We start from the raw sequence: 11,267 nt of genomic DNA, 5'->3' as shown, positions 1-11,267 counted from the left end.
CTGGGGGGGAAGGAGTCGGAGCTTGTGCGGGAGGTGGAGCGTTACCAGTTGGATCTGGTTGGGCTCACCTCTACGCACAGCGTCGGCTCTGGAACCTTACTTCTGGATAGGGGTTGGACTCTATTCTTCTCCGGAGTTGCTCAAGGTGTGAGGCGCCGGGCGGGTGTGGGGATACTCACAAGTCCCCGGTTGGGTGCTTCGTTGTTGGAGTCTACCCCAGTGGACGAGAGGGTTGCCTCCCTACGCCTGCGGGTTATGGGGGGGAAAACTCTGACTGTTGTGTGTGCTTATGCACCCAACAGCAGTTCAGAGTATACGGCCTTCTTGGAGACCCTGGAAAGAGTCCTGTATGGGGCTCCTGAAGGGGACTCTTTAATCTTGCTGGGAGACTTCAACGCACATGTGGGCAATGATGGAGACACTTGGAGGGGAGTGATTGGGAGGAACGGCCCCCCTGATCTGAACCGGAGTGGTGGTTTGTTGCTGGACTTCTGTGCTAGTCATGGATTGGCCATAACAAACACCATGTTCGAACATAAGGATGCTCATAAGTGTACGTGGTACCAGAGCACCCTAGGCAGAAGGTCCATGATCGATTTGGTTATCGTATCATCGGACCTGAGGCCGTATGTTTTGGACACTCGGGTAAAGAGAGGGGCGGAGTTGTCAACTGATCACCATCTGGTGGTGAGTTGGGTCGAGTGGCGGGGGAAGCCTTTGGATAGACCTGGTAAGCCCAAACGTGTAGTTCGGGTGAACTGGGAACGTCTGGAGGAGGCCCAAGTTCAGGAGGCCTTCAACTCACACCTCCGGCGGAGCTTTTCGGGCATTCCTGTGGAGGTTGGGGACATTGAACCAGAGTGGTCGGTGTTCAAAGCCTCTATTGCCGAAGCCGCGGCGGGGAGCTGTGGTCTCAAGGTCCTAGGTGCCTCAAGGGGCGGTAACCCTCGAACCTCCTGGTGGACACCGGTGGTCAGGGAAGCCGTCCGACTGAAGAAGGAGGCCTTCAGGGATTTGTTATCCCGGGGGACTCCCGAGGCAGTTGCAAGGTACCGACAGGCCCGAAGGGCAGCAGCCTCAGCCGTGGCCGAGGCAAAGCAGCGGGTGTGGGAGAAGTTCGGAGAAGACATGGAAAAAGACTTTCGGGCGGCACCAAAGTTGTTCTGGAAAACTGTCCGACACCTCAGGAGGGGGAAGCAGGGAACCATCCAAGCTGTGTACAGTAAGGATGGGACGTTGTTGACCTCAACTGATGGAGTGTTAGGGCGTTGGAAGGAGCACTTTGAGGAACTCCTGAACCCGACAACTCCGCCCTCTATGTTAGAGGCAGAGCTGGAGTATGAAGGGGGATCGACACCAATCTCCCGGGGGGAGGTCACTGAGGTCGTCAAACAACTTCACAGTGGCAAAGCCCCGGGGGTGGATGAGATCCGCCCAGAAATGCTGAAGGCTCTGGGTGTTGAGGGACTGTCATGGTTGACACGTCTCATCAACGTTCCGTGGAAGTCGGAAACAGTACCGAAGGAGTGGCAGACCGGAGTGGTGGTTCCCCTTTTCAAAAAGGGGGATCAGAGGGTGTGTGCCAATTACCGAGGCATCACACTACTCAGCCTCCCCGGGAAAGTTTACTCTAAGGTACTCGAAAGGAGGGTCAGGCCGATTGTCGAACCTCAGATTGAGGAGGAACAATGCGGATTCCGTCCTGGTCGTGGAACGACGGATCAGCTTTTTACTCTCGCAAGGATCCTGGAGGGTGCCTGGGAGTATGCTTATCCAGTCTACATGTGTTTTGTAGACTTGGAGAAGGCATATGACCGGGTTCCAAGGGAGTCACTGTGGGAGGTGCTGCGGGAGTATGGGGTGAGGGGGTCTCTACTCAGGGCCATCCAATCTCTGTACTCCCAAAGCGAGAGCTGTGTCCGGGTCCTCGGCAGTAAGTCGGACCCATTTCAGGTGAGGGTTGGCCTCCGCCAGGGCTGCGCTTTGTCACCAATCCTGTTTGTAATATACATGGATCGGATTTCGAGGCGTAGTCGTGGGGGAGGGGGTCTGCAGTTCGGTGGACTAAGGATTGCACCACTGCTTTTTGCAGATGATGTGGTTCTGATGGCTTCATCGGTCTGCGACCTTCAGCACTCACTGGATCGGTTCGCAACCGAGTGTGAAGCGGCTGGGATGAGGATCAGCACCTCCAAATCTGAGGCCATGGTTCTCAGCAGGAAACCGATGGACTGTCCACTCCAAGTAGGGAATGAGTCCTTACCCCAAGTGAAGGAGTTCAAGTATCTCGGGGTCTTGTTCTCGAGTGAGGGAACAATGGAGCGTGAGATGGGTCGGAGAATCGGAGCAGCGGGAGCGGTACTGCAGTCTCTTTACCGCACCGTTGTGACGAAAAGGGAGCTGAGCCAAAAGGCAAAGCTCTCTGTCTACCGGGCCATTTTCGTTCCTACCCTCACCTATGGTCATGAAGGATGGGTCATGACCGAAAGAACGAGATCGCGGGTACAAGCGGCCGAGATGGGTTTTCTCCGCAGGGTGGCTGGTGTCTCCCTTAGGGATAAGGTGAGAAGTTCGGTCATCCGGGAGGGACTCGGAGTTGAACCGCTCCTCCTTCGCGTCGAAAGGAGCCAGTTGAGGTGGTTCGGGCACCTAGTTAGGATGCCACCTGGGCGCCTCCCTAGGGAGGTGTTCCAGGCACGTCCAGCTGGGAAGAGACCAAGGGGTAGACCTAGAACCAGATGGAGGGATTATATCTCTTCTCTGGCCTGGGAGCGCCTTGGGATCCCCCAGTCAGAGCTGGTTGATGTGGCCAGGGAAAAGAAAGTTTGGGGCTCTCTGCTGGAACTGCTACCTCCGCGACCCGACCACGGATAAGCGGGAGAAGATGGATGGATGGATGGATTTTGTAATCATGTCTATAATTTTGAGCACCAAATTATTGAAAAATACCGGTATCGATAAGCAGTATCGGTATCGATAAAGTCCGAACGATACCCATCCCTACCGGGGACACATATTTTTTCAACATACTATATCTTTTTTTCCCAATTTGTTTTAACCTACTTAACAATGCATTTTTACTGGATATTTTTGCAATACTAGGCTATGATATTTTTCATTACATTACATGTTTGACGCTTTTATCCAAAGCGACTTACATACTCAATACTGTGGACAGTCCCCACAGGATCAATATGGGTTGAAGTGTCTTGCCCAGGGACACAACAACATGCTGACTGCAGTGGGGTTTGAACCTGTGCTCCCCTGATCCGAACACCAACACACTAGTCCACTGTGCCACACACCTTTCATGTTTTCCGACATACAATATAATGTAGTATCCAACATACTATACGATGATTTTACATTATACTTTCATTACATGTAATTTTGGACACACAACACTATACATTTTTTCATTATATTTTAACCTAGTATATTATGACTTTGTCATATATTTCATTATACTATACAGCACGTTTTTTCATGATATTTTCAAAATGATATACTATAGACTTTTTTCATATTTTCAGAATACCATACTATGTTTGCTTCCTTATTTTCAACATACAACATATTACGTACCAAGACTTTTTTCATATTTTCCGACATACAATACTATGAGTTTTTTCCTGATATTTTCCACATGATATACTATAGACTTCTTTGATATTGTATACTATGACCTATTTTGACAAACTACACCTTAACTTTTTTTTTTTTTCGAACCAAATGCTGAAACTTCCATTGCATTTATGTTAAAATTTATCTTTTTTATGACCTTTTATGTAAACGTTTTGCCATATAAAATACTATGACTTTTTCATATTTTTCAATGAACCATTCACTGACTTTTTTCATTATAATTTGAACCTACTGTACTGAGAATTATTTTATAATATATGCCATACTGTATTATGATTATTTTTCTTTTATCTCTACTTTGCCTATTTTGTACTTTGCACATTTTATCTAAAACTATTCTGTGAAATGTTTGCAAATGTTCCCAAATACTAGACAATCCCTCAATTTGTACCTAATATTCCTAACAAATTATTGTTTATAATTTATTGTATATTGTCATACTATCCTATGGCTTTTAAAATGATATTTTCAACATACTATGATATCTTTTTTAAATACAATATTTAGACATTTATTTTTCACATATTTTTGAAATAATATACTATGTCCTTTTTTCTGAAAATGTCGACATTAACTTTTTTATTCATACTAGTATTTAATTTGAAAGGATATTTGACAAAATACTATACAATGTTTTTGTTTTTTTGTTCTTAGACTTTAAAAAAAATATTTTTGCCATACGATACTGTGAAATTTGAAGGTTTTTCGCTGCCGACTTCTCACATTTAAGACCACCTGCTCAGGTAAGTGGGAGGCAGAAGATTGCCATCTTCACCAACCACATACTGTAGCGGATTGCAAAATTGGGATGATGGCTCACCAACAACAGTAAGTTAAACATCTCTGACACTGGCTGGTGTCGGGCTGTTAGTCCAGGACGCACCTGATTTGATAAGCACCGGCAAATGGATGTAGCACACAAATTACATATTTTTTTGTAAACATACCTTATGTTAAAGTGTGGGGGCTTGATGACATGAAAGTGTTTTAAGAATTACTGACTGATAACCTGGGTGTTGTTCACCCATAAATATCTGTAAAATCACAAATTGCAGCCCTACAACGTGTTTCCATTTAAACAAACTAGATTAAATTAGTTAATAAGGGCGGATAGCCTTTTTGGAACTACAGAAAAAGCCATTTAGCAGTTTTTTCCTTGACTCGTGTTTATGTTTATGCTAAGCTAGGCTAACCACAACCCAGCTCTGTAGGCTAATGAGCTAATTCAAATGTTGGAATGGATTTATTTCTGCATCAGAACCATTTAAATACATGCCAAAAGGTCTGTTTATTCTGAAACAATCTTTGTTTAAATGTATACCTTTAGTGTCTCAAATGGTAGGATGATTAGCTTCATAAATGCTATCTCATTCTCCTTATCATCACCCTGAGACATGGGCGCGGGAAGGGGGGTGCTGAGGGCGCTGCAGCACCCCCTAGCGGCAGGCAGGGGGTGCGGAGCTCCCCTGTCTGAATTATTATTTGACGGTTATTGCTGCTCCCGCTGTGCATAATCTGTGTAATATGTAGCCAATAAATTCCACATTGTTGGTAAAATAATATTTTGGCCTGCCCCGAATGTTTTTTCTGTAGCCCCGGACAATTCTACCTCAATAATATAATACATTAACCTTGCTTTACGTGAACCTCATCAAGACACTAGAAAGGACGGCAGGACTGTAATTTCCCGTGTTCAGTGAATGCAACAGAGGCAAGACACCACACCAATCAGAGAGTTGCGTGGAAATAAAAGTGTGCTTGTGTCATTCAAGCTCGCGGCTCTGTGTGTGTGCGGAAATAGCGCATTTAGTGTGTGTGAGAGAGGGGGAGAGAGAGAGGGACCGGTGCCAGCAGCAGGGACCGTGTTGTTAGCATCTGGTTAGCTAGCTGCACTAACGGACATACGGAGCTGTTTGTTCCACAACAAGCTGGAGGAGAGCTCTCCTCTCAGACTGAGAGGCTCAGGTGAGCTAAAGGACTCTCTGAGTGTTTAAATAGTTAACTTTAGTCTAAGTTATCTCAGTGGGTCTCAAACGGTTTGGTCAAAAATTATTCAAAAGATTATTTCCGCGGCACACCTTAATATGATCATTATAGTTATAAAAAACATAAGAGAATAAAGGAAAAACAGTTATGAAATACTATATGGAAGTAAAACAAGAATACAGTTTGAAAGGGGAGTGATTTGTAAAATATCCATAAAGAAAAAGAACATCTGCTTATAGTTGTGTTTCATCTGGGTGTTGAGAGATGTATCCATAGATCTCTTAATGTTGCTCTCAAAGTGCACCAGATTGATGCTTTTAACTTCAATATTTAAAAAAAATCTTCCCGGGGGAGCATCCCCCCGGACCCCCCTAGAGGAGGTGAGGTCCGCTCCCCACTCGTAAAAAATAGCACTTTACCCCTGCCTATATGCCGTGAGCTGATTATCGAGCTTTCATTGTAACAGTCGCGGGTTTACTGTGTGTTTGCGTGTGGGGAGTTTTTTTGTGCGTGCTCTATAGTGCCCGTAATAGTGTCCAGCACCTCAGCACCCCCACTCAAAATACCTTCCCGCGCCTCTGCCCTGAGATGACTACATATAATGAAATGAAAGCACCTTTGCTGTCCTCTCAATCTGTATCTCTGTGATCAGGTTTGGACGCGGCTGACGTGAAGTAACAAAAAGAGATGACTCTCCTGACAAGCTGCCATCAATAATGTAGAGTTTGTGAAGCGGCAACAAATAAATCTTGTCTCACAATACGACGCACTTGCCAGTGGAGGAATAAAAGGGGATTAACTGAATAGACAGCAAATAAAAGCACAATGGAGACAGGCTGCTAGTTCTATAGACCTTCAGTGTGTTTTGAGGAAAGCATTAAATCAAGTTTAGAGGGCAACATGTGGGTGGATGATAAAAACACGAGACAGAATTAAATCCAGGATTCAACAGCATTTATTTCAAAGATACTCTGTTGTTAATCTTGAAACAGAAAAGAAGGAGCAAACAAAACATCTCCATGAAGATAAAACTTTTACAATTGAAAGAGTCACAAAGTTCACAAAGTGAACAATAATTCCTGGATTTTTTTTGTTTTAAACACATTGGAAATAATACCCGGAGGACAATAACTAATATATTTATCACCAAATAAACAAGGACTGGACAGTGATGCGACCCATCCAGAGTTTTCATACAGGTCCCCTTCTGCAAGGACCGTCCAATCCTGTTCCTCCTCACCACGATGACGGGCTGATCTGATTGGTCTTCCAGGTTTATTTTCTTATCAGACTAAACTTTGCTTCTCTTGTACTGCACACAACAAAACACCACAGTAAAGATGGCTGAACATACAGTAATAGTGTCAGACATGAAGGGAGTTCCATACGTCCTGTATTTATTTGACCCGTCCCAAAAAATTCCCCCATTTTATAAACGTCGAAAAACAAAACATAACCCAGGAGAAAATGTGTTTCCTTTAATCAATTAACCATGAAAATGCTTTTTTGTTGTATGGGAATGTCCTTATGATGGACACAAGTTGGTTAGACAGATATGAGATCAGTTTAAATCTTCTAATCAAACTGTCAGCAAAAAGGAAAATCCCCAAATATGGAATCATTTATTTGTATTGGAATATCTGGAATGGTGGTCTTGTCTGAATGGGATAATCCATATTGTTAATAAAATGATAGCCAGTTTGTGTTCACTTTCTCAAATCAGTTACAGTTAGCAGGGTGGAAGATTTTTTTTTCTTTTGGCTGTATCACCTACTTGTATCACAGTTTGCATATGCTTATGAGTTGGGAGGAGTTCAATAAGTCCCAATAGGTAGGACTCCAACAAGATATACATTTATTTTTTCCTATTCTATCTTGCAACCCTTCTGTTGTGTAGCTTCAGACCTCTCAAAGTTAAGAACCACTGCTCTAACTCCCTAGAAGTCATGACAGTGAAAACAGTTTTGAGTGCCCAATGCAACCACACACACACACACACACACACACACACACACACACACACACACACACACACACACACACACACACACACACACACACACACACACACACACACACACACACACACACACACACACACACACACACACACACACACACACACACACACACACACACACACACACACACACACACACACACACACACACACACACACACACACACACAGTATGATAAGGACTTGTTTATGCAGTGTGTGAGCAGCTGGTAACAGACTCTTTACTGTAGAGCCGATCAGTAGATGTAATGAGACTTCATTTTTGACTGTTAAATGTTTTAACATTTATGATCATTCATTTATGCAAATCACATCTGATGTATAAGCAACTTTAGACCAGTCAAATCCCATTTAGCAACTCCACAGGATGCTCTAAGTAAACTGGAGAAACTCCTCCCCAGATCTTATGGAGAGAAGTCATTGAGAAGGCATTGAGAGTGGGAGCATCGACCCCTCACCTATGGCTCTGAAATAGTGGGAGGTTCACATCATAATCACATAAATACAGTACTGTTCAGACAACTATCTGCTACAACACTCGCCCTACAGAGATGGGAGGGGGAGGGTTACAATATATAACGCAGAGAGAAGGGCGAGGACATGATGGCTTAGACCAACCACAAGATAGCCATATCTACTGTAGGTATTAACAGACTATTCACTAACTAACAATTTTGGTAATGATATAATATTACTATAATAGACACATATTGATCCAGTAGCTTTCTTTTTAATTCTGCTGTATTTGTCTCTTTCCTCAGACAACAACAACAAAGGAAATTCAAAACGCTTAAACTGTAGGTGCGCCACGTTTGGGGATGTGGGTGCTAGAGGACAGAGAGTGAATACACATACTTTACAGAGACGCTTTATGAGAAACCAATGTGAGTTTGGAAAATTGCACAATATAAATCTATTCTAGTAGACCTCAACAATGGAATTGTGATCAGTAGAAATGGCCATGAGATGACAAAAAGCACTTTTGTTAAATTCACGTTTATCAATAGAAATTATTACATAGCACTGTATTTAAAGTATTCTAGGTAAACAACACAACCGTAACATTTGAATGAGTGTTACTTATAAAATGAAGTAACCTAACATTGAGTAGTAACTCATTTACCTTATTGATTTGCCAACGTCAGCTAACTATACTAATATTGCCAGTAAACTTAACATTAGCAAAAACAACAGGAACCAAATGCAAAAAGCTTAATATAATAGTTTAAGCAAACAAAACATTTTTTATATTTAGATGTAACTACAACCTGTCAAATTAAATAACGTAACAATAGGCAGCAAATTACTTACTAACCCTATAAGTTTGCCTAAATTAGCTAGCTAGGCTAATATTGTCAACAACTGACAAACGTTGGCAAAACAGGAAACACATTGAAAAGCTTAATGTAACAATTTAAGCAAACAATACAATCTCATTAGTTATATATAACTGACATTTATAAAATGAAATATCGTGACCTAAAGGCAGTAATATTAAGCTTATGCTTTTGCTAACATTAGCTAGATATGCTAATATTATAACAAAACTAACATTAACGCAAAACAACAGGAAAACAATTCTAAATCTTAATGATTTCAGATAACAATACAATGAATGACATTAGCATAGCTAGCTTATGTAAGCAAACTCATAACTTTAATAATCTAGCTTCACTGAAATGTTAAGGTTGAATTGTTGGCCTCGGTGTGATTGGTGGAGGTTCTATTTGGAGCAGTAAATGCAAGCTATCATATCCTGATGGTCATCTCTGGTGTTCACAATTTCAGACATCATTTCCTTCTCCAGCCTGGAGCTCTGCAGCTACACCTTTCTTGTCTTTTCTTTTATCCCCTTCATTCAGTTTCTTCTATTTTTAAAGGAAATATGGATGTTTAAAAGGTTTTGGGGGGGGTATGGAGGTACCCCCACTGTGCGTTTTTTATTCTGAGCTGTCAGGAGACGGTGGGTCAGGAGCTTATTTTGTTGCCATTAGACAGCCCTCTGTTTCCCCACTCCGGAGCCCCCCCTCGTCACTTCCACAGCTGAGTGCTGAGGGTCTGGCCAGAAGCCGTCGGTGGGGCGGCGGGCCAGCCAGCCGCGGGGGGGCCTGACTGTCCACTCACTGCCATGCCTGACATCTGCTGGGTCATCTGAGTGGGAAGAGAAAGAGAACAGGAAGTCAGTGTTATGATTCATCAGAGTTCAAATAGAGAGCTCCTCCCAGAGGCACACTCCCCCAACTCCATGCCTCAGCTTTTACCTTCACCTCTGCTCTTAAAGCCTTCCGGCTCCCCCAGCTCAATGCCCTCTCCACCCCCCCAACCGTCCCCACTTCTCTGTTCACCTCCATCTCTTCGCCCCTTTCTGCCTCCTCTGCTCCACTGCTCGTCCTCCTCCTTCCATTCTGCCTGATCTATTATGAATGTGCTTTGGTGCAGCGCTACTTGCTTATCTGGTCACCTCACAGCTGAGAGAGTTTGTGTGTAGGTTTGTGTGTGTGTTTATCAGTCGAACCTGGACATACAAGCAACTAGGGATGGGTATCGGTCCGGTCTTTTAAAGGTACTTTATCGGTTCTTTTGGAGAGAAAAATAAGGTAAACTAACTAAACAAATTGTGAACAAAACTAACAAAATAAATAACTCAGTTACCTCTAATCATTAACCCATGTTTGTATAATGTAGTTAACTCTGTGTGTTGCTGCTAGCATACATACCTGACGTGGAAACGTTACTCGTGGATGGGGCTACAGAGCTACTAGAAAGACAGTCGAACCCGGTGCATTCCTCCGTCTGAATGTGGTGCACTTTTGCTAAATGTTTAGACAAATTGCTCTTGTTACCGCCCTTACATGCTAAACTCGTATTGCACTTTAGGCGGGTAAAGTTTAATCACACCTCGGAGCGCGTTCTCTCCGCCTTCTCCGCCTTCTCCTCCGTGTGTGTGTGTGTGTGGTGCTGCATGTAGCAGCTGCATGTGTGTAAACTGCCCCGCCCCCTCGCAAGCAGGCGGGGGAGAGAGATCGAAAATACTAAAAATAATCATAGAAGCATTTTTGCAGTCTTTTTGCGTACTAGAAACGGAGTTGGCGACACTAAAACTGCAATATAATGTTTGTGTAGCAATAATACATATGACATATATTTTTTACATGTCTCCAGTACCAATAAAAAGACCGATAACGTCAGAGCTGAAAGGTACCACGGTCTTTAATAATTCAGCCCCGGGGCCCGTTTAATACCAGGGCTCGGTACCCATCCCTACAAGCAACCAAGCACTTGCTCAACAAATGTGTGTGTGGGTAGATATTTATGATCTCTTATTAGCCTCCCTAAATGTCACCACAAGAGTTTGGACTGCTAACACAAACACTGTATAAGGACTGGGTGCATACGTGATGTGTGTGTGTGTGTGTGTGTGTGTGTGTGTGTGTGTGTGTGTGTGTGTGTGTGTGTGTGTGTGTGTGTGTTGTGTGAGTGTGTGTGAGCAACTTGGACATAGGTGTTAACGGGAGTGTTGGTCCATTATAAATACAGCTGGTAGTCTTTATGTTAACACTTTGGGCATATTAAATAAATTGAACATGGACAGATCATATCTACGGGAGCCCTGAGG

General features: G+C 43.5%; 2 protein-coding genes across 5 annotated transcripts in view; one reads left to right on the top strand and one right to left on the bottom strand.

Moving 5' to 3' along the window:
* b3gat2 (beta-1,3-glucuronyltransferase 2 (glucuronosyltransferase S)) overlaps positions 1-6,299 on the top strand; it is a gene marked incomplete at its 3' end in the record, with an annotated part of 44,596 nt that extends 38,297 nt beyond the window's left edge. Inside the window, exon 3 of the mRNA XM_079689940.1 lies at positions 6,284-6,299. Within this exon, the coding sequence (XP_079546066.1) occupies positions 6,284-6,299 (16 nt within the window). The remainder of the gene's footprint in view (positions 1-6,283) is intronic.
* A 271-nt stretch (positions 6,300-6,570) lies between these two features.
* LOC307045374 (stromal membrane-associated protein 1-like) overlaps positions 6,571-11,267 on the bottom strand; it is a 204,905-nt gene continuing 200,208 nt past the window's right edge. For all 4 annotated transcript variants that reach the window (XM_079691000.1, XM_079690999.1, XM_079691001.1 and 1 more), the window contains one exon: positions 6,571-9,802. In XM_079691000.1, coding sequence (XP_079547126.1) covers positions 9,683-9,802 — 120 coding nt within the window. In that variant the 3' untranslated portion in view covers positions 6,571-9,682. The remainder of the gene's footprint in view (positions 9,803-11,267) is intronic.

This window comes from Notothenia rossii (genome assembly GCF_949606895.1).
Source record: "Notothenia rossii genome assembly, chromosome: 6".
Classification (NCBI taxonomy): Eukaryota; Metazoa; Chordata; class Actinopteri; order Perciformes; family Nototheniidae; genus Notothenia; species Notothenia rossii.
This window is presented reverse-complemented; position numbering and strand designations above follow the sequence as displayed.